Source organism: Littorina saxatilis, linkage group LG2 (genome assembly GCF_037325665.1).
Source record: "Littorina saxatilis isolate snail1 linkage group LG2, US_GU_Lsax_2.0, whole genome shotgun sequence".
In the NCBI taxonomy this organism is placed as follows: domain Eukaryota; kingdom Metazoa; phylum Mollusca; class Gastropoda; order Littorinimorpha; family Littorinidae; genus Littorina; species Littorina saxatilis.
Genome location: NC_090246.1, coordinates 24,688,840 through 24,711,025, shown reverse-complemented (window position 1 = coordinate 24,711,025; position 22,186 = coordinate 24,688,840). Strand labels below are relative to the sequence as shown.

The 22,186-nt window shown below is 42.8% G+C and overlaps 1 protein-coding gene across 7 annotated transcripts in view; it reads right to left on the bottom strand.

The window, feature by feature from the left end:
• Positions 1–18,017: 18,017 nt before the first annotated feature.
• The window catches only part of LOC138958556 (phosphoinositide 3-kinase adapter protein 1-like), a 33,685-nt gene continuing 29,516 nt past the window's right edge, over positions 18,018–22,186 (bottom strand). For all 7 annotated transcript variants that reach the window (XM_070329754.1, XM_070329756.1, XM_070329757.1 and 4 more), the window contains one exon: positions 18,018–21,311. In XM_070329754.1, coding sequence (XP_070185855.1) covers positions 21,192–21,311 — 120 coding nt within the window. In that variant the 3' untranslated portion in view covers positions 18,018–21,191. The remainder of the gene's footprint in view (positions 21,312–22,186) is intronic.

The following is a 22,186-nucleotide window of genomic DNA, read 5'->3' as shown; positions in this document are numbered from 1 at the left end:
TTCCACAAAAGCTCAGACGCACGAACATTTCCTTTGATACTCGTACAGGCATCACGCTCACAGTCATTTGAGAAAATTGCTAATGAAAGCATGCAAATCATCCAACCATACGCTATACTGGCTTTTTAAAAGTATAAGATTTTAGCTAAAAGGCTGTTTTGTCACGTGATATGCTTTGGGACACGTTAGTCCGGGAACAGACTACTTCCAATTCAGTAGGGGGGCGACTATCCTCAACCCGGCGGGTCCCCAGGTGGCGGATAGGGGAACGGCCCCCAGATATGGGGGCCAGCTGCGAATATAGAATAAGCAGTCCCGGACCAACTAGCGGTGTCTCTACCAGGACGGGGTGGGTTGGCAGATGGCACTGACTACCCTATAAATGCCCTACGTGTCCGATGACGGTTACACCATGCGGGTAAGAGCCGCATTAAAAGCTCTAGCCCCGGGGTGGGACCCCCGGTAAGAAATCCCCCATGTGTTCCCAGGGTTAGGTTTTTGAGCCAGGAACTAAGGGCGGGGTAACCCCGAAAGAAACCTAAGGGCTGAAGTCGGAGGATCTGGGCCAATAGGCGTACCTTAACCAACCACAGATCCACGCAAAAACGCAAAATGAAATGTCGACAGTCCGAAATGCACGCGATGGTGCTCGCCCTGTGAAGTCCCGCCAGGCAGGTGCAGCGCCGGGCTCCATGCCTCAAAGGAGCCCAACCTCAGCTACTGGTGGTCCCTCCCAGCTGTCTCGTGGAGCCAGGGGACAGCGGGGGAAAGCAACTGGCCGAAACATCAAACGACAGCAACCGCTGATTGCCATGCAGTGGAACGCCGAAGGAGTCTTCAATAAAAAGACTGAATTAGAGCACACACTGTTTGACAAGAAAGTGAGTGTATGCTGCATACAAGAGACACACCTGCAGAGCAACAAAGCCTTCAAGATCAGAGGCTATCAGACCTTCAGGTCTGACCGAGAGAATAGGCACAAAGGGGGCATACTGACCCTGGTGAGAAACAACATCAGTGCCTGCCAGACAGAGGTTTTCATGGAAGGAGCAGAGTACCAGAAGCTGAGGATCAAGAGTGGCTCAGTGGAAATGAACATCCTGAACTACTACTGCCCCAGTGATCGGCCTCTTTCTCTCGACACCATTCCAACCGACGACTCCCACTTCCTTGTGCTCGGGGATTTCAACAGTCACTCCCAGAGCTGGGGGTACGATCACATGGACAGACGAGGGGAGGAGGTCGAGAATTGGCAGGACGATCATCAGCTACAATTGGTGAACAAGCCACATGATTCCCACACCTTCTACTCTAGACACTGGAAAAGCACATCTACCCCAGACCTTGCCTTCTGCACGGAAGATCTGCATGGAAGCATGCAGAGAGAGGTGGGAGAGCAACTTGGTGGAAGCGACCACCGTCCAATCTACCATACAATCGACAAGCATTGTATGAGGATGCAGCCACTCCACGCGAGGTGGAATTACAAGAAGGCCAACTGGGCGCTCTTCAGACACAGGACCTGTGAGCTCACACGGAGCGTCCGGGTAGAGGGCAGGGCCATCAACACTGTCACAAAGGAATTCAACTCCTGTGTCCTACAGGCAGCCAGAGAGACCATCCCACGTGGAGCCCGTAGAGAATACAAGCCATACTGGAGCAACCTACTACAAGAACTCCAAGATGATCTTGAGGCTGCCAGGAAGAACGCGGAGGAGATCCCCTCACAAGAGAACCACAACTGCCTCCAAAAAGCCAAGGCCAGATTCCTGAAAGAAAAGCTGCAAGCTATCCGTAGAAGCTGGAGAGAGAAGACAGCCTCACTTAACTTGGAGAAAGATGGAGAAAAGTTATGGAAACTTACCAAACAGCTGAGCGATGAGGAAGTGAGAGGAGCCAACATCACCATCGAAGACAGAGGCGAAATCCTTACTGGAAAGCAAGCCGCCGATCACTTTGCCAACAGCTATGCAAGCGAAAGCCACCTCAATGTTGGAGCAGAGAAACAGAGGGAGGCAAGAAAGGAACAAAGAGAGAGGAGAAACAACAAAGCTAGCCCAGAAGCCATGGAAGCACCCTTCACTCATCAGGAACTACGCCAGGCACTACGCAAGCTGAAAAACAAGAAGTCGCCAGGGCCCGATGGGATATCCAACGAAATGCTGAACCATCTGGGAAGTGCTGCTGTTGGCAAGCTTCTCGACATCTTCAACCTCAGCTGGAAAGAAGGCCAAGTCCCACAAGTTTGGAAAGAGGCTACAATAATCCCTATACACAAGAAAGGAAAAGACAAGAAGAAAGCCCCAAGCTACCGTCCAATCAGCCTCACGAGCTGTGTTGTCAAGACCATGGAAAGGATGGTGAATCAACGCCTTCTTTGGTATCTGGAGAAAGAAGACATCCTTGCACCAGAGCAAGCAGGCTTCCGCCAGTTCCAGAGCACAGAAGACCAGGCCACCTACCTGTCTCAGGAGATTGAGGATGCCTTCCAGAATCAGAAGATGGTCTTTGCAGCCTGGATAGACCTACAGAAGGCGTTTGATAGAGTGTGGACAGATGGCCTTCTGGTGAAGACACAGAGATGTGGAGTCAGTGGAAAGATGCTGTCTTGGATACGATCCTTCCTGCACAACCGCAGATCGAGGGTCACAGTCAGCAGCCGATTGAGCAGGAGGGTTTTGATACGACACGGTGTCCCACAAGGCGGAGTGATCTCGCCAACTCTCTTTTTGATCTTCATCAACGATCTGCTGCCTGAACTGCCAAAGGGAGTCAAAGCTGCTTTATATGCTGACGATCTGGTAATGTGGTGCACCGAAGAACATTCAACCACAGCAACATACCGCCTGCAGCTGGCAGCTGACAAACTTGCAGCCTGGGCAGACGACTGGTGTGTCAAGATCAATCTAGAGAAATCCACGACCACACTCTTCACCTTGTCCCCAAAACAAAAGCCAGGAGTCATCAAACTTGGCGACACACCACTCAGGAATGATGACGAACCAACGTACCTCGGTGTCACATTCGACAAACGACTGACCTGGAAACCACAGATCCAGAAAGCAGAAAACAAAGCCAGACGCAAATTGGCAATCTTGAGAAAGCTGGCTGGAACAAACTGGGGTGCCAGTGAGAAGACCCTGAAGACACTGTATGAAGGCACGGTGAGACCCCAACTTGAATACGGAGCCCCAGCCTGGTCAAGCGCTTGCAAATCCAACCTGCAAGCCCTGGACAAAGTCCAGAATCAAGCACTCCGTATCCTGACAGGAGCAATGAGGTCAACTCCAATCAAGACCATGGAGTCCCTGACAGGAGTCCAACCGTTGATCACTCGAAGAGACACAAAGACACTCATCCAAGCAGAGAAATACAAAAGCCTACCAAAGCACCCAATGAACAGCAGAATGGAAAAACCTATCAGGAACAGGCTGAAACGCTCAAGCTTTGTGCACCAAAGCAGAAGCCTCAAGCGACAGTACCTACCCCACCTGCCGGAAAGCACTCTGCCGCTCGATGCCACAGGAACATGCCCAACACCTTGGGAAGCCAACCAGAGGGTCCTCGAGATCAACACAACTGTGAAAGGCGTGACATCACGGGACATGAGTGACACCAGTAAGAAGGCGCTTACCCTGGCCATGATTGCAGACCACTACCCTGAAGAAGCGTGGATCCACGCCTACACTGATGGGTCAGCCACTGATGCTGTGAGAGATGGAGGAGCCGGCGTTCTAGTTCGGTACCCAGAGGGAGAGGCACAAACAGCGAGCATTCCCACAGGTTTGCACTGCACCAACTATAGTGCAGAAGTACAGGCCTTGAGGACAGCAGCCACAATAGTTGACGGATCAGACCATGAATGTCCTCAGGTCGTCTTTCTGACAGACGCAATGTCAGCACTCCAAGCTCTGTCTGCCAACAAAGAAACTGAGCTCAACAACGCCCTCCAACAGGTTGCTCAGAACCGAAGGGTCGTGCTTCAGTGGGTGCCAGCTCATTGTGACATAGCAGGAAACGAGGCTGCAGACAAACTTGCCAAGGAAGGTGCCTCAAAGGAACAGTTCACGTCCCAGCTGCAGTACAAGGAAAAAAAGACAATCATCAAAAACAAGAGGAAAACCAGAGCGGAGAAAGATGACTACCACCTGCTCCAACGTGAAGAACAAGTCGTCCTACTCAGACTCCGCACTGGACATAACAGACTAAACCATCATATGGCCACAAAGCTGAAGCTAGTTCCCTCCCCCCTATGTCCGTGTGGCAAGAATCAGACAGCAGAGCACATCCTGCAGGCTTGTCCATACCACAGTGCTCTGAGGGACACCACCTGGCCAGAGGAGACAGCGCTACAAAAGAAGCTATACGGCCCCAGAGAGGACTTGGAGAGGACAGCACGTTTCGCCCTGCAGTCCGGACTGACGATCTAACAGCGAACGACAAGAAGAAGAAGAAGAAGGACACGTTAGTAATGGGTGAAGAAAAGTTATGGAACATCATTCTTTTGGAGAAAACTAGTTTTGTTCCAAGTGCGAACACATACCAACAGTGGATTATAAGCCAGACGCTCACACTGTGGTGGCTACACCCAGCTTTCTTAATCTCTATAAAACGAACATTTTCGATTGATTCAACAGACACTCACTCAGCTTAAAATGTAAAACAGTTAGGCTACTCAAGCATCTGATCGGGAAATCGTGCGTTGTAGAAATCACAGGGAAATATACCATACAAAGGAATAGCTCAATATCTTCACGAGAAACAGAAGTGTGCGTCAAATTCCATCGTAGCAGACCGCACAATGCTGAACACACCACACGACTCTTTCCAGTTATAGATCCTCGATGAAACTGTTGATTACCGGCTTGTTGTCTCGACGTCCGCACGTATGTGTGTGTGTATGTGTGTGTGTGTGTGTGTGTGTGTGTGTCTGTCTGTCTGTCTGTGTGTATGTGCGTGTGCATGTGTGTGCTTTTTGCGCCCAGCCTGTCACTTCTTCATGGGAGAACAAGAGCAGGCAATATAGCACGTGTGACCCGTAACGCCCTCTTGGCCAAGGAGCGCACTACGCTGTCCATTTTAATAATTATTCTCAGCGCTTGTTTTTATGTATATTGTTTGACCTTGTCATATGAGGAAACTTTTTTGTGAGGGACTGGGTAACGGCTAGGAATGCCATTACGCTGTGAAATAGTTTGCTTTGTTGTTGTTACTATTGTTGTTTCAGAAGCAGCGACACTAGTTGTAGTAGAGTAGTAGTAGGAGCAATCAGTATTGCTGTTGCCTGATTGGAACACCAACGTGTCCTTGAAACGTGTCTGTTCTGTTTCTTCTCTCTCTCTCTCTCTCTCTCTCTCTCTCTCTCTCTCTCTCTCTCTCTCTCTCTCTCTCTCTCTCTCTCTCTCTCTCTCTCTCTCTCTCTCTCTCTCTCGGCTCTCTCTCTCATTCTCTGTCCCCCCCCCCCCTCTCTCTCTGTCTGATTCTCAGTGTGTACCACGTCGAACTTTTCCTACAGCTCAAAAGCAAATGAAAGTCCACCATTTCAAGTTTACATGGAAACATACAAGAAAACAACCACTGAGACGCAAAAACGGCGAAACCCTCCAGGGCTAAGAAAATTAACGAGCGTTCATATAATTTGCTCAGTGGCAGACCGCACTGAGCACACATCACACCACACTACACTATATCTAGTTATAGGCCCTCGATTTCAGTGGCGTAGGAACAGGGGGGAGGGAAGGAGGGGTGGTTGCAGCTAAGGCCAATGGTTACTCCCCTTTTTTCACTGTATAGATATAGTATGTTTCGGCCATACCTCCTTTTTGTGATGAAAACAAAATTCTAAGAGCATAGAACAAGAACTTGACAAGTTTCTGTCAATTTTGATGAAGTCTTTTCTTCGTGAAGACTTTATAAAAAAAAAATTAAAAAAATGATATAGCTTTGATAACTGGCATCTGTCCTTTCTCTTCCCCCCCCCCCCCCCCCCCTCCCCCCCAAACTCGCATTTTTCGCTGTGGTGAAAGCTGGCCAAACCTTCTTTGAAAATCTTCCTGCGCGCCTGCTCGATTCACTGTTTATTTTCTCCCCGTCTTGTCGACGTCCGACCTGTGTCATTAGAAGTGTGTGAGAGCTGTCAGGCTGGAAGTTTTTCTTTTTGTTTGGCGTCACATCCGAAAGTCCCCATGCTGCAGGGCCGATCAAAAGAAGCCCCTCTCTTTCACGCTCTCTCGGCTTGCAGTTCTCAAGTACGTGCTTTAGCGCGTCTGTTTCCATCCCCCTGTGTCTCTGGGGGAATTTACTTTTTTGTGTTTTTCTGTGAGGGATTGTGTTTGTAAGACTGTTGAGTTGAGGGGGGGGGGGGGGGTTAGAGAGGGAGAGAATGGCGGCAGAATTGACCGATGTTATGTGGCAGATTGGTCCCCACTGCTGGAGTGTGGGTAGATTCGTGTATGTGTGTGTGTATGTGTGCGTGTGTGTGTGTGTGTGGAAGTTGTGTGTGTGTGTGTGTGTGTGTGTTTGTGTGTGTTTGTGTGTGTATGTGTGTGTGTGCATGCATGTGTGTGTGGTGTGTGTGTGTGTGAGTGTGTGTATGTGTGTGTGTGTGTGTGTGTGTGTGTGTAAGATTATCTTGCCATCCAAGTTATAGGCCGTAAAGAAAGAAAGGGAATAAGCTTAGTGACTTCAAGAATCGATTGGTAGATCAACAGAAAAAGTTCTGAAGCTTCACTTTCAATGAATACGCATATGGACAAACAGGGATTCCATTCAAGAACTGTTGCGTGCCGCTGATTTGAGTAGAATAAATAATAAATCAAGGGAAACGAAAATACAGGCACATTTTAATTCCTTCCACCGTCCTTCACGCAAAGGTTTTATCCGCCTAAGTGCTGTAGGGGAAAGTCGCTAAACCTGGAACAGTTTAGGAGAAACAGCCGTACCAGACAAAACAATGGATATTGCAAAGCGTTCTTTATATTGTCACATACTAGACTCTATCAGTAAATAAACGAACCACATAAAATAAAATAAAAGTCACGCAACTCATCAGACTGATCATAATAAAAATGTCTGTATTTGTTCCAGGTTGGACGCATGGGTGTGTAAAGTGGAACACTGTGTTGTCAAACTCGGAACACATACAAACACACCCTGACTCTCTGTCTAGCTATGTCTGTGTCTCACACACACACATACACATCCACACACTCTCATTCACACACAAACAAGCACACATTGCCACACACACAAGATAAATAAATAAGTCATAACATTTTGATTAAGCCATTTTATGTAAATGTCTTTTTTTCAACATCCTATTTTGTTTTTTACCAAGGAAATAACAAATCGGATAAAAATTTAAGCCTTAAGTGTAAAACAAAAAGATATATAAGGGCTAGGTCTAAAAAGGACTGAAAAACAAAACCTTAAAAAAAAAGGAAAAAATAGGCAAAGAACCGATTTCGCAGACAATGTCCTTTGTCTTCTACTGTCAGCGCAGTCATCGTGTGATTACTGTGTGCACTTCTGGCACTATAACATATCCTCAGGGGAGTTGGTGCCACACATGAAGCAGTACCACGAAATTTTGCTGCTTCATTTGTACCCCTCTTCTGTTGACAAATAGATATAAAAGGGCTACCTGCCCAATTGACTAAATGTAAAAATCATTACGCATAAAGTCTCAAAGCACATAACTAAGAACAGATTTAAGAACTGATTTTGTAGACACACAAAAATTGCTAAGTACAGATTTCGAAGTCCTTTTGTCCGCTGCTGTCAGCGCAGTCCTCGTGTGCCCACTGTGTGCACCTCTGGCACTGTATCATGTTCTCATGGGAGTTGGTGCCACACATGAAGCAGTACCAAGTGCTTTCCCCCGGGATAGAACGCATCGTCGAGAATGTTCTCATTTTTTCCCTCTGATCAGAAGATATTCCCCTCTTGTTTTTCTGAGCAGAAGATTTTGTAGCTTCATTCTTTCCTCTTTGCTGTTGACCTGCACGCCTTTTTGCAAGTGAAATCTCCAGCTTTTGTTTGTTAGGAGAAGATTGGTTTTTTTGGTGATGATCTCTTCGACGAGCTTGTGGTTGTGCGTTGCAGGACATCAGCAGCAGGTAAGCTTACATTTGCTGCTGACATCAAGCATAATGACCAGAATCTCCATGTACAGTGTACAAAACAACGATGGGGGGTGACGTTGGCAAATTTATTTCAGCTTCAAGAATGCTATTGATTAGTTCTATCTCTGGTGTTAATGTAGAAGGTCTTCCTGTGAACTTTACTTCTTCTTTTGCAAATTTGTTTGTTTCCTTCTAAATGACTTTTAAGAGTTGTGACAGTAACACCATATGCTCTTGATGCGCAACGCAAACCCATATCTCCGTTTTTCACTGCCGACAAAGCGCAGCACATTTATTCTGGTAAAAACCGCCGTTCGGGTCTCATAATACTGTCAAACAAATCAATCAATCATTCAATAAAACTTATAGAAAGGAAAAACACAACAAAACCGAAAAGAGAATTGAATACGTGAATAAAACAGCAGTGTTCTGTTTATTGTTTGATGAGGGTAAGATGGAACAGAATGCGGCAAAGCTGGAACACTGTTCCATGTTTGCCTCTCTTATGTGTTCCATCATTGCCGCATGGCATCTACATGGATTTCGCGTTTTTCTGTTGGATACACGTGACGTTTCAAATCTTTTTTTCCGTTCGAGTTATTGCAAATCTATGAAGGTTTATCACAGCATTCAACATTTTACGTGAACGTATATAGATAAAGAGTAATAATACGAATTGTAGACGGTAGAAATAAGAAGAAGAAGAAGAAAAGTTTAAAATAACGTACCATTTTTTTTTTTTTTTTTTTTGCCGCGGTAGTCATTTTTTTTGCTGGAATAATATCAAGGAATGTCACTAGACATTTCTGCAAAACAATTGTTCATGAATTGTTCCCCGTTGATCGCATATTGAGGTGTTCCAAGTTGGCCGACTGTTCCGGGATTGGCGACTTTTCCTTACGTGTCTGTTGCTCTTTTTTATATTTAGTCAAGTTTTGACTAAATATTTTAACATCGAGGGGGAATCGAAACGAGGGTCGTGGTGTATGTGCGTGTGTGTGTGCGTGCGTGCGTGCGTGTGTGCGTGTGTGTGTGTGTGTGTGTGTGTGTAGAGCGATTCAGACTAAACTACTGGACCGATCTTTATGAAATTTGACATGAGAGTTCCTGGATATGAAATCCCCATACGTTTTTTTCATTTTTTTGATAAATGTCTTTGATGACGTCATATCCGGCTTTTCGTGAAAGTTGAGGCGGCACTGTCACGCCCTCATTTTTCAACCAAATTGGTTGAAATTTTGGTCAAGTAATCTTCGACGAAGCCCGGGGTTCGGTATTGCATTTCAGCTTGGTGGCTTAAAAATTAATTAATGACTTTGGTCATTAAAAATCTGAAAATTGTAAAAAAAAATAAAAATTTATAAAACGATCCAAATTTACGTTTATCGTATTCTCCATCATTTGCTGATTCCAAAAACATATAAATATGTTATATTCGGATTAAAAACAAGCTCTGAAAATTAAATATATAAAAATTATTATCAAAATTAAATTGTCCAAATCAATTTAAAAACACTTTCATCTTATTCCTTGTCGGTTCCTGATTCCAAAAACATATAGATATGATATGTTTGGATTAAAAACACGCTCAGAAAGTTAAAACAAAGAGAGGTACAGAAAAGCGTGCTATCCTTCTTAGCGCAACTACTACCCCGCTCTTCTTGTCAATTTCACTGCCTTTGCCATGAGCGGTGGACTGACGATGCTACGAGTATACGGTCTTGCTGAAAAATGGCAGCTACTTGACTAAATATTGTATTTTCGCCTTACGCGACTTGTTTTTTCTTTTTTTTTTCCTCACACGCGATTATTGCTGAAGCAGTACTTTCATTCTCAAGTTTCGATTACTTCCCGGGGTTTCTCCCTCCCTGGCCCGATTCCTCCCTTTTAGCTAGGTCGAACATGCTTTAAGTCTCCAATCCAGACTTTTGCCTTCGTCATCACAGGTTATTTCCTCAACGACGTAGCGATCGCGGTTCGTCAGTTTTAATCTCTCATCTCATAAGTGCATTTAACTTTTCTTCTGCTCGTGAACAGGTACCAATCCCTGCCCCCATCCTTCCGCAACCCCCCCCCCCCCCCCCCCCCACCACACACACACACACTCACACACTTACACTCACTCACGCCTCCACCATCTCTTCTATCCCTCATTCTCATTTCCTGCCTCAATTCTCGTCAAATACAGATTTGCCACGAATGATTTTGAATGTGTCCCTCAATCCAAAGCTGTCTCGTCAGTCAGCAACAGCTAAATCCTTCTCGTTTCAGAAGCCGTCTGTTAGTTTTTAAGTCCTGTTTAGGCTTTTGTGCCGTTGCCTAAGCGGGTACTGAGTTCCTCCCCAACATTCTCTTCCCTCCCACTATTTTATGTCCACCACTGACCCTTCCACCCGCATTGCTTTCTGTTTTCAATAATTCAGGATCAGCTTGAGAAGATGCTGAAAGCACTAAAGTACTTCCTTCTATGTAACTTCGTGACTTTCTCTAATAGTGTTTTTGTTCGTCTTCCCCCAAATACATTGTCCCACTGTTCTCTTCGGTTAGCTCTTGTTATTCAGCTGTCTTTATCGTTCTTTTTCCTCGCGTTATTTCCTTAGAACCCTCTTCAGAAGATGCACGCTTCGAGATCTTCATTATTCTTGTACTGCCTTCTATGCATTAACTTCTCTAATAGTGTTTTTGTTGGCTTCTTCCACCAGATGCCGCCTCTGACGCAGGGGAGACAACCAGCGCGGAACTGACGTCGGTGGCAGGGGACACAACCACTGTATGCAGTGTACTGACCGGAAACGACGAAAACTTCGAGGTGGTGGAGTTGCTTCCCTTGCCGGATGTGCAGCCATCTCCCGTCCCGAAGTTGCGGTCGCCTCCCTTGCCACCGGAAAGACCGTCTCCTGCTATTCCGAGATGGCAATCGCCTCCCTTGCCGTCTCCGCAGTCGCCTCCCTTGACAGAATTTCAGGACTACCAGTCCTACGTGCCAGCAGATGTTGTTCCAAAGCAGTACCCGATCCCCGTTCCCCCTCCTCGTGTCCCGCAACAAGATCGAGGGACGGAACTGTTTTTGTCACAGTATTACAAAACGTTGGAACAAGAGCGTCAGGACAGTAGCCAATCACCTCCGCCCGTTTGACGAAGACAGACGGAGTAGGCTGTGATCTCTGTATTACTAAATTATGCACTGCAGTGACCAAAAACGATTTTTCTCCAGAAGAAAACGTGCCTTTCTTGATTGTTTCATGACGTTTCCGTACTCCACCAACACGATCCAATTGCTAAATTGTGCATGTGACGTTTGCGTTTTGCGAAGTCTCAAAAATACCCCAGCTGTGGACGAAGAATTGGCAGCAGATAAGCATTGGGTCCAGCGAGAGAAACAACGACTGTTACATACACCATCTAGGAAAGCAAAATGCGCCCTTCAATCTCTGTCAAGTCGACACTAAGGTTGTTGGGCAGATTGACTCGCGTCCTGTTACCTCAACGTCGTCGATAGCCTGCTCAGACATGAGTTACGCTCGAGTCCATCTGAAACAGCCGGAGATATTCCAGAGGAATTGAAAGGAAACAAAATTGGTCCCTAGCCAAATAGGTTGAAGGGAAGTTAAAACTGAACCAACAACCAACCAACCAATCATCACTGCCCTCAGTGTATCAGTAGCCTAGATTTCTCCCCCACATTTGTCTGTGTTTCAAAGTCCAGCAGGAACTGACAGGCAGTCATTAGAGATATATACCACAAGAATGTACTGTACAGCCAAGTCTCCCTGTTGAATTTGTGCCTGACCCTGATCTTCTCCGGCTGTCTGTGTTTGTGTGTGTGGTCTAAAGAAGAGAATCTTGCCGAGAACCTATAATTTATTAGTGTCTCGTCATGTTCATGGAAGTTACTGTGATGAGGTGACGACGTCAGAGTTTTACACAATATGTGTGTGTCCTCTGGAAATTTCCTTTTAGAAATTTAGTACATATTGAAGTAAGGATGTGTCAGGTGTGGAAAATAAACACAACTCTGTAATGCTCTTGTGTTGCTACTGTACTTGAAGTTGTATCCGCTTTACTAGTGCGTTGTCGACCAGTTTCAATCAAAGGCGTGTGAATTCAGTGAGGAGGGAGCATTAATTTGTTCACTACAGCTGAGTACACCATTTAGCAGAGTCGGACAAATTCAAGTTTCCAACGTGACATGTCACATAGGCAACTTGGTGAGGATATTACTGTTTGAGACATGCATATTCTCATTTAGCAGACACTGGCGGCATGGCATAATATTTTCCAAAAGTCACCTCACAAAATCGGTCTGCCATTTCTCGTTCTTGTACTGAATTAAAGTGTACCATGGTCCTGGCTAGATGGCTGTAACGTCGCTGATGATGATGGACAGTTACTGGAAACTTGCCCGCAGGCTGCAGCCATTATTGCTAACAATAATAATATATACTGTGGCGGTACCCTTTCAGTCCAGACCCTTTCTAACTTATCTGCAGGTGCGCGGCAAGATTGTTTTGTTTTTAGCAGCTGATGTGTCTCTGAATCAGACTTAATACCCTAATATCAGTTCAAGTCAGTTGGGCAATCCTTGGGGTCTTCTCTCCCGCCGTGAAAGAGTTTGGCAATTCTACCGAAATGAAGTCAAAGTTTTCGGCGATTTTAAATATGTTTCAGCGTTTCCCAACTGCCGACGCCAAACGACACCCTGACCTGACATATATACATGCACAAAGAACTCCGTTACATGAAACGTAAGTGTACTGTGCATTAAAGTGCTCATGAATACAACTATTCTTGAGATACATGATCTTCGCCGTTTTACAAAGTGAATTTACTTCATTGTCTCTCCCGGACGAGAACATTGTTCGATTCTTAGGACCCAAACTGAAGGCAATTATCGTGAAGAGTAACAGCGAATTCTACTCGGTTGGACTCTCTAATAGTTCCCTTGCATGCAGTTTGTCGTTTTCAATGGATTTTGCTGGGCTCAGCTATGCAAACAAAGGGGAACGCAAGAAACAACGGACAACTGAGAAGAGACAGTTAATTTGTGGCAAGCCTGTGGTTTGTAAAAATACAATCCCTAAAGGCTTTCTTTCAATTTCCTTGATTCCTCCCTTCGGAAAATGCAAATGACGTGTGTGTGTGGGGTGTGTGTGTGTGTGTTGGGGGGGGGGGGGGGGGTGATGTTGTTTTTGTTTTTGTGTGTGCTATTTTTTCTGTGTGCTGTTGTTTTTTTGGTACTGTACACAGAGAAACCTTGTCTCTGAGACGGATTTTAAAAATGTATTTTGTTCTTTAAACGCTCATGGAATGCTTTTGATTTAGAACGACAAAAAGCTTTTCCGGCAAGATTTTTGTTTGTTCATTCAGTTCTTCAAAATGCCGAATGTCGTCAATATCCCAGATACCAAAACTGTTTTTCTTTTCTTTATCTATGATCTCAAAGTGACACATTTTAATGCTGTATATGCCGTTCACGGATATGACATTTTGTTAGGTTTTACTTTTGTCCCCAAGAGCTGAGAAACAAACATAGAAAAAAATGAAAATAAAAGACAAGCTGTGTTGAAGTGAAATAGAGATCAATAAATCAATAACATGCACCTGTGCACGCCTGTCTTGCTTACCGCACGGGCAGGATAGGATTTCGCAAGCAGTTGATTGGTGCTTTCATCTTGTTTGAGTTTTGTTTTGTTTTGTTTTGTTGTTAATAGTTGATGGTTTTTTTTCTTCTGACGACGGTTGTCAAAAATGTTGGTTTTTTAAATTCAAAAGTTAAATTCAAAATTTTTAACCTTTGTGGTCCCCATATATATGAAGAGTTTGAGCTGCAGCAATGTTGTCAGCGTGGTGTTCGATTTGATGAAAACTCATCCCAGCTAGTTAAAGGCACAGTAAGCCTCCCGTAAACCATCACAGATACGGTCAGGCTTTTACACACAGTACAAACACCCTTTCATTTAAACACTCACCGATTGAGAACATCCTAGGTGCCCTCCGTAAAGAGCGAACAATTTTCAAAGAATTTATTTTTGCGTGGTTTATCTTACCCCTGAGCCATCGTGAACCCGTGTGATCCAGTTTCCCTTTTTCACAATGTAGTCGTCAGTTTGTCATTTGAATGCGACTCGATGTGAGCTTATCTACAATAGCACGTTTTTATGCACGAAACAAACGGCTGTGGTTCACAAGAACTCTAGCGATGGCTTTTGACTGTTGAGAGGAACGGCGATATGCCGCATAAACCGTCGTCTGCTACGACCCTTGCGTGACCCTGCTTCCGGGCTTTTCTTTTTTCAAACTTTCACAACTTCGAATTGCACTGATCTTGTCTTGATGAAAAAAGAATTCTTTTATGATTAAAGAATGTTTGTGTAACAAGCTGTCAATTTATTATTTAGATTTTAAAAGTTAGGTCTAGCGCAAAAACGCACCACGGTCCAAAAACATTCTGATAATCATCGATCCACGGCTATCGCCAGTTTAAGGGAAGTAACTCATTTTTGACCTGAGTTCAGGATGGGTTCAAAAAGTGTTCGAGACAATCTGCAAAATTAATTCTTTAAAAATTGCTCGCTCTTTACGTAGGGCACCTAGGATGTTCCCGTTTGGTGAGCGTTCAAATGGAAGGGTGTTTGTACTGTGTATAAAAGCCTGACAGTATCTGTGATGGTTTACGGGAGGCTTACTGTCCGGGCGTGATTTCCGGGATATTCATAACAGCCGTCCAGCACCAAAACGAGGCACCATTGTTGTAAAGGGCCAAGTCCACGAAAATAAATTCTTTGAAAATGTCTCACGCTCGACAGAAAGCAGCCAGGATGTTCCCGTTCGGTGAGCGTTTAAATGGAAGTATGCTTGTACTGTATGTAGACGCTCGGGGAGCTCTGTGATGGTTTACGGGAGGCTTACTGTGCCTGTAAGCATTATTTTCTTCACTCTTAGATCTCTTCCAAAAATATAATAAACAAAACAAAAAATCGAAAATTAAAGGCCAAACGAACAAATGAAGATTAGTCTGTCTGGAAAACGTATTTCCGTTGACTTAATGGCATCAGTGTATCCATTTTCCGTTGGATTTATGATTTGGATATTTTGGAGGTCAGTGACGTCATGCTCTCATTATTCCTTGAAACATTGTTCTTCTTACCTGCTTTGATTAGCAGTGTTCACACGCCAATCAGTGTAAAAAGGTTTGTTCAAAACTCGTTTAGAAGCTGCATATTTTTTCTCGGTTTCAGTGGGGTGTTTTTTTCTAGAGTTAATTTGTCCCTGAAAATAAATTGACCTTTTGAATGTCTCGTAATAAATGATGTGATGCAAAATTGCCGTCAAACGACAATCCCTTTGAAGTAAACAAGCTTACATTGTCTGCGCTATTTGACATTTTCTGATGACGTCATGAGGTATTTATGTATACGTTCAATAAACTACCCCCCGCGGGTTAGGGGGAAGAATTTACCCGATGCTCCCCAGCATGTCGTAAGAGGCGACTAACGGATTCTGTTTCTCTTGTTGCCCTTGTTAAGTGTTTCTTGTATAGAATATAGTCGGTTTTTGTAAGGATTTTGGTAGGAGGTGTTGGGTCCTTTGTACTGGAAACTTGCATTCTCCAAGGTAATACATTGTACTACGTTGCAGGCCCCTGGAGCGAATTTTTGATTAGTGCTTTTGTGGACAGGAGGCGGTTGACAAGTGGCTCTATCCCATCTCCCCCCTTTCCCCGTCGCGATATAACCTTCGTGGTTGAAAACGACGTTAAACACCAAATAAAGAAAGAAAGAAAGAAAGTTCAATAAACTGTATGATGAGCGACATTCATTTGTGTCATTCGTTTTTTTTGTACGTATATGATGTTTGTCTGTCTCTTGCTCTGACCATCCGGTCGTCTATCTGTCTGTGTGTTTTGTCTGGTGTGCCCCACCCCCCCCCCCCCCCCCGAGTGTGAGAGAGAATAAACTCCCCCCCCCCCCCCCCCCCGAGTGTGAGAGAGAATAAACTCCCCTCCCCCCCCCCCCCCCCCCCCCGAGTGTGAGAGAGAATAAACTCAAGTATAGTAGGACAAACACGTGCCCAGGACCCGTTATAGTGTCCTAATCAGGCAACACCTTATTCATCTTTCTTCAGCAATATTTGTTCCTTCTACTACAATAGTGTTGCTGGTTCTGAAACAACAACAAACCCACAACTTCACAGCTTTTTAGCATTCCGAGTCGATATCTCTCGCTCAAACCTTTTTCTTCCAATGACAAGGTCAAATGTCAACATAAAAACAAGCGCTGCGAACAATTATGATTAAAATGCACAGCGTGGTGCGCTCCTGGGCCAAAACGGCGTCACGGGTCTCACGTGCTATAGCATATTTGCCCTTGTTTCTCCCAAGAAGTGACAGGCTGGGCGCAAAAAGGACTAGTTCCTTGCTAAAATATTCATTGCGTTTATCAGCGCTCATCTGTCCAATCGATTTTCGGTTGATCATCATGGCTGGCTGAGGTTATTTCCACGACCAACAAGGGTTCGAGTTCACGGAAGAGACAAACTGAGATAGGAATTAAGTTTCTGTGCAAGGTTTTTAAATGATAGTCTCGGTCTTTGTTGTGTTTCTTAGTTTGACCTGTGAGTGCTGTTTGTGTGGTAGATTATTTCTTTTAGAAAGAGACAGTGACGGAGAGAGAGAGAGAGAGAGAGAGAGAGGGAGAGAGAGAGAGTGTGTGTGAGGGGGAATGGTGGGTGGGTGGGGGGGGGGGGGGGGTAAATAGAGTCTTGCTAGGCTAAGTTCTATTTAATCAGAGTATGTCTGCGTGTGCTTATACCTAGTGATATTGTAAAGCGCATAGTGCTTTTAGTTATGTGTTATAGAAATCTCCTTAATAAATAAATAAATAAATAAAGACAAAGACAGACAAGTCGCGTAAGGCGAAAATACAACATTTAGTCAAGTAGCTGTCGAACTCACAGAATGAAACTGAACGCAACGCAACGCAGCAAAACCGAAAACTCGTAGCATCGTCACTCCACCGCCCGTGGCAAAGGCAGTGCCAGTCACAGAACGTATATCTAATATAAGTTCTGTGGTGCCAGTGGAATTGACAAGAAGAGCGGGGTGTATAATTCGTTGCGCTGAGAAGGATAGCACGCTTTTCTGTACCTCTCTTCGTTTTAACTTTCTGAGCGTGTTTTTAATCCAAACATATCATATCTATATGTTTTTGGAATCAGGAACCGACAAGGAATAAGATGAAAGTGTTTTTAAATTGATTTCGAAAAAAAATTTTGATAATAATTTTTATATATTTAATTTTCAGAGCTTGTTTTTAATCCAAATATAACATATTTATATGTTTTTGGAATCAGCAAATGATGGAGAATAAGATGAACGTAAATTTGGATCGTTTTATAAAAGTAATATTTTTTTTACAATTTTCAGATTTTTAATGACCAAAGTCATTAATTAATTTTTAAGCCACCAAGCTGAAATGCAATACCGAAGTCCGGGCTTCGTCGAAGATTACTTTACCAAAATTTCAACCAATTTGGTTGAAAAATGAGGGCGTGACAGTGCTGCCTCAACTTTCTAGAAAAGCCGGATATGACGTCATCAAAGACATTTATCAAAAAAATGAAAAACACGTATGGGGATATCATACCCAGGAACTCTCATGTCAAATTTCATAAAGATCGGTCCAGTAGTTTGGTCTGAATCGCTCTACACGCACGCACGCACACACACACACACACATACACCACAACCCTCGTCTCGATTCCCCCCTCTATGTTAAAACATTTAGTCATAACTTGACTAAATGTAAAAAGCAGTAGTTGACAATGTTAAAAGTTGATAGAAACGCATCAGTATCACTGCTAAATTCATGTGAGGCGAAGAGCAAAACACAAGAGTGAAATTCTTCTTTTTTTTTAATTCAAAATTCAAAAACATGTCATATGACTATGATTGATATATGTACTGTACAGTAACTTATTGAGCATTTGGCACATCATTACAAAGTGCATTATGTTGTGCTATATTCCTTCTCACCATGTGCATCAATGCGCATCTTTTTCTCTCTAGACCAATTGCACATGTGCCAAGAAATGCCTTTGCTCGCGCGCTCTCTCTCTTTCTCTCTCGTACATTCACGCACATTCACATGCACACACACACACACCAACACACACACAGACACACATGCTCAAAATGGTCACAAAATTGGGAGTGACTGGGGGAAGGTGAAAGATAACACTCGATCTATGTGTAAACATGATCAAAACATTGAGAAACAATACCAACGTACCCTTCTTTCAGCTGCAAACTTAGGTGCATACAACTGGTTGTATTTTCTTTTAACAAAATGTAAACTTATTCTTGTTGTCTCTGTACAAAGGGCTGTCTCAACTACGTGTAGCACCAGAGACTGACAGAAACTTTCCAACCCCAAAAAAAAAGCTTGTTGAAAAATGTTTCATTTCTTCTTTGTAAACAGAAACTCTTCTATCTGAATCACTCCAGTCGTGTATACAAACACACACACACACACATGCTAGCTGCTTTTTTTGGTGTGTACATCAAATGTTTCAACGAGAACCACAGCATCTATCAGCAGCTTTTCTGCAATGCTTTTTGAATTAACCATTTCATTAATGTTAGTTCAATTGCTGCGAATTGACCACAATGACTCATGCTTCTTTTTTTTACACAAAAGTACAGCACATCTCAATTCACAATCATCAAGGAAACTTCAATTCCAATAGCTCACTGCAATGTATCTCCTCTGTATTCAGTCACCTGATCATAAATAATATTTGTCAAGTGTACAAGACTTTCAGTGGCAGTCATCAAAATGAACACAGGCAGATGAGGGCATTCGGCACAAAAGCTAAGGGAAAGATTATTTTTCGCAAGTACAACTTTAAAGTAGCAGTCAAACCCAAAAATTCTGCAGAAAAAAAAAAGAAATCTTCAGAACAACAACTCCATGAGTAAGAGGCTAAAAAAGAAGAGTTTGGTGAAAAACACACAATACTGAAAACACACACATGACAAAAACAAAACAAACAGGGATGCAAGCAGCTTGGACAGTATGAGCCTCTGAATGCTAATGCCCTTCAGATTTACCTGAAGAAAACTGTACAAAAATCTTGTTGAAAAAAGACAGAGAGAAGGAGATTGGTTAACACAGTGTTGTCGACATTTCATGTTGTAAAAATTAATACATTTGTTAAACCAGGTCAAGAATTTATGTACACTTACAATATTTAAACAGCTTGATCTCTCATACCAATAATATAGCCATAAACAACAAATAAAATAAATGTGTCACATGAATGAATCACAGCATCATACATTCCAGTCTAAACATGCTGCTGTCAATGATTAAAAGTTAAAAGGGATTGCTGCTTTATTGAATATGCGGCTGTCATAGAAACAAACGTATTCATATTTGTGTAACACTTTAAGCTTGACATCATGTATAATATAAACTTTTGGGTAAAAAGTTAGATATGCTAGATAACTTGAAGCACACTCAAAAGTGCAACAGTCTACAGAAATATAATTATAATGTAAGCATGTGTCACTAAACAGAGTATAAACTGTAATAAAAGATGGCTTCATAGCATTAATTACCACCTCTCCTTGTCTGTAAAAGTGATAACAATCACATTTTGCTTCAAAATACCACGGTACAGTTTTAGAATCACATACAGGTAAATATGTTCTTGATTCAAGTATAGTTTACATCTGTAGCAATCAGAAAGGGAAACAATGGGTGAAAAAAGAATAGTAATTGATCCAAATCATCACTATTCATACGGGCACAATTTAACATACTAATACATGTATATACATTAAGGAGATTTCTTAAATCCAAATGCCTCCTATTATAATACTCAGTATGAGAGCTCAACGATTTAGAGCGACAAAATGCATAATAACCCTAAGGATTACAGTCATCAGAGGAATATGAGCTTGAACGCTCAAACACATACATTCTTGTGAAGTCAGTTAATACAATTATCACAAAATCGTCTTTTTTGGAAGAACTCACAGAAAAGTATAAATAAGTAAACACGTCTTTAATGACTGTACAAACAAACCCCAGTAGTCTGCATGCATGACTCTCACTGCGATTCAAGAAGAGAATTGGCTCTACTGTTATAAAATAAGCAAAGTAAGTAAAATACATCAACACTGGGTAAAAACTGCAGATGTGCATTGACAGTGCTGTTAAGATACCTTCATTCACTGAAAGGAACTCAACAAAAAACAAAAATATAAAATTCATGCATCTCTCTCCTCTCTTGCTTACATCAGGGAAAAGGTGTAACTGGGGTATCACTGTCCAATAACATACCACATCAGCATCACATGGGCTGTAAACAATTCTCGTGACATCACAGTCATAACAATTTAAAATGAAAACAAGTCAGACCAACAGATGCATCTGTATGTGTGTTGCTCAACTGTAAACATTCAAGCTTTTGATGAAAACTAGCTCACTTGACTTTTGGGGTTCAACATGAAAACAAGACATATAGTGACAGATGAATTCCTTCGTGTCATGTCGATTGTTACATCTCAAACTGTTACTGGAAGCCAGCTCATATAGTTCAAACCAAAGTCATATCGCGTACCGATTTATAGTGTCATGTAAACACTCGTGCTTTTGATGGAGTGGTCGAAACAAAAACAGGTCTTACTGACAGAATTGCATGCATTCGTTTGTATCACGTAAACTCTAAACGCTCAAGCTTAATCCCTGAAAAGGGTGGAAGCTAGACTGCATTGCAATGATCAGAACAAAATGCTTACCAAGCTCATACATTGTAAATTCAACATATTACAGAGCAATCTCCACAGCACCAAAGTTTCTGAATGAAACCATGACTAAGCTTGATCAACATTCAAACTGATATTTCACTTGTCAAAATGTGTTGAATGATTGCTGTCAAAGCAGGACCAGCGCTGCACTGCATTATGAGATACATCCATGTTCTTTTAAGAACAAAACATGTCAATGGGTGACACCGATTTGGCAAATTCCCGGCCTCTAAAGCCTACTCAAAATTTCGACTTCACTTGATATGGCTGACAAATGATCCCTTAGAATCGGAACTGCCCCGGGGCGGCAGAGTAGGCGTTTCGCTCAAGTCTTCTTTTTTGGCTAGCTGCACGCGCACGGACAAGCGTCTTTGCTGTAACAGAAAACAGATAAAAGACTTTTATAAGTTAAGTGGTAAAATAATACAAATACTTTGCTTTAATCTGAATATGTTTGATGAATATCATTTTACAGAGTCTGCATTTAATTAAAAGATGATATCTTAATCATTTGAAACTGAGATCTGTTCATGCATCACAGTCAGCTCACCTAACAGTAACAGTCAAAAATGTTTCAGGTTTGGGTTTTGTTTTGTAATTTTGTTTTGTTTTTTGTATTGTTCTTTTTTCTTTTCAGTTTTTTGTGTTTTTTTGTTGGGGGGGGGGGGGGGGGGGGTCCAGGGGGGATCTATTCTTAACTGACAGTAATATCCTCTTCTGCCTCTCAGCCTCTTAGTTTAAATATGTCAGCACCAACTACCATAGCTTTAAATCACAATTGTACCTGAATGACACTGCATGCCATATATTTGTCTTTAACTTTTTAAAACTCTTTAAAGTAGTTAAACTTTTAAAGTTAAACGTTTTCTTTTATGAAAATACCTAACTTAGACAGAAGGTTAAAAACAAGACTCCACAAAGTACATTTACAAATTTCCAAACATGTTCAGTCGGGCAACACCGAAAGTATTATTTTGTATACGGGAGGTTTTTACGTGATATTGAGATTGACACAGCTTAACTAACCACTTCAACAAAAGGGAATTTATGCAACAGATCATGACCGTACCTCCTGGATGAGGACTTTTTGTGATTGACTGAATACGGGAGGTTTTTACGTGATATTGAGATTGACACAGCTTAATTAACCACTTCAACAAAAGTACATGTATTTACAGGGGGAAAAAAAGCTTACTACCATTTACACAAACTATCAATGCAAAATGATTTGAACTATTCAAAGAGAATC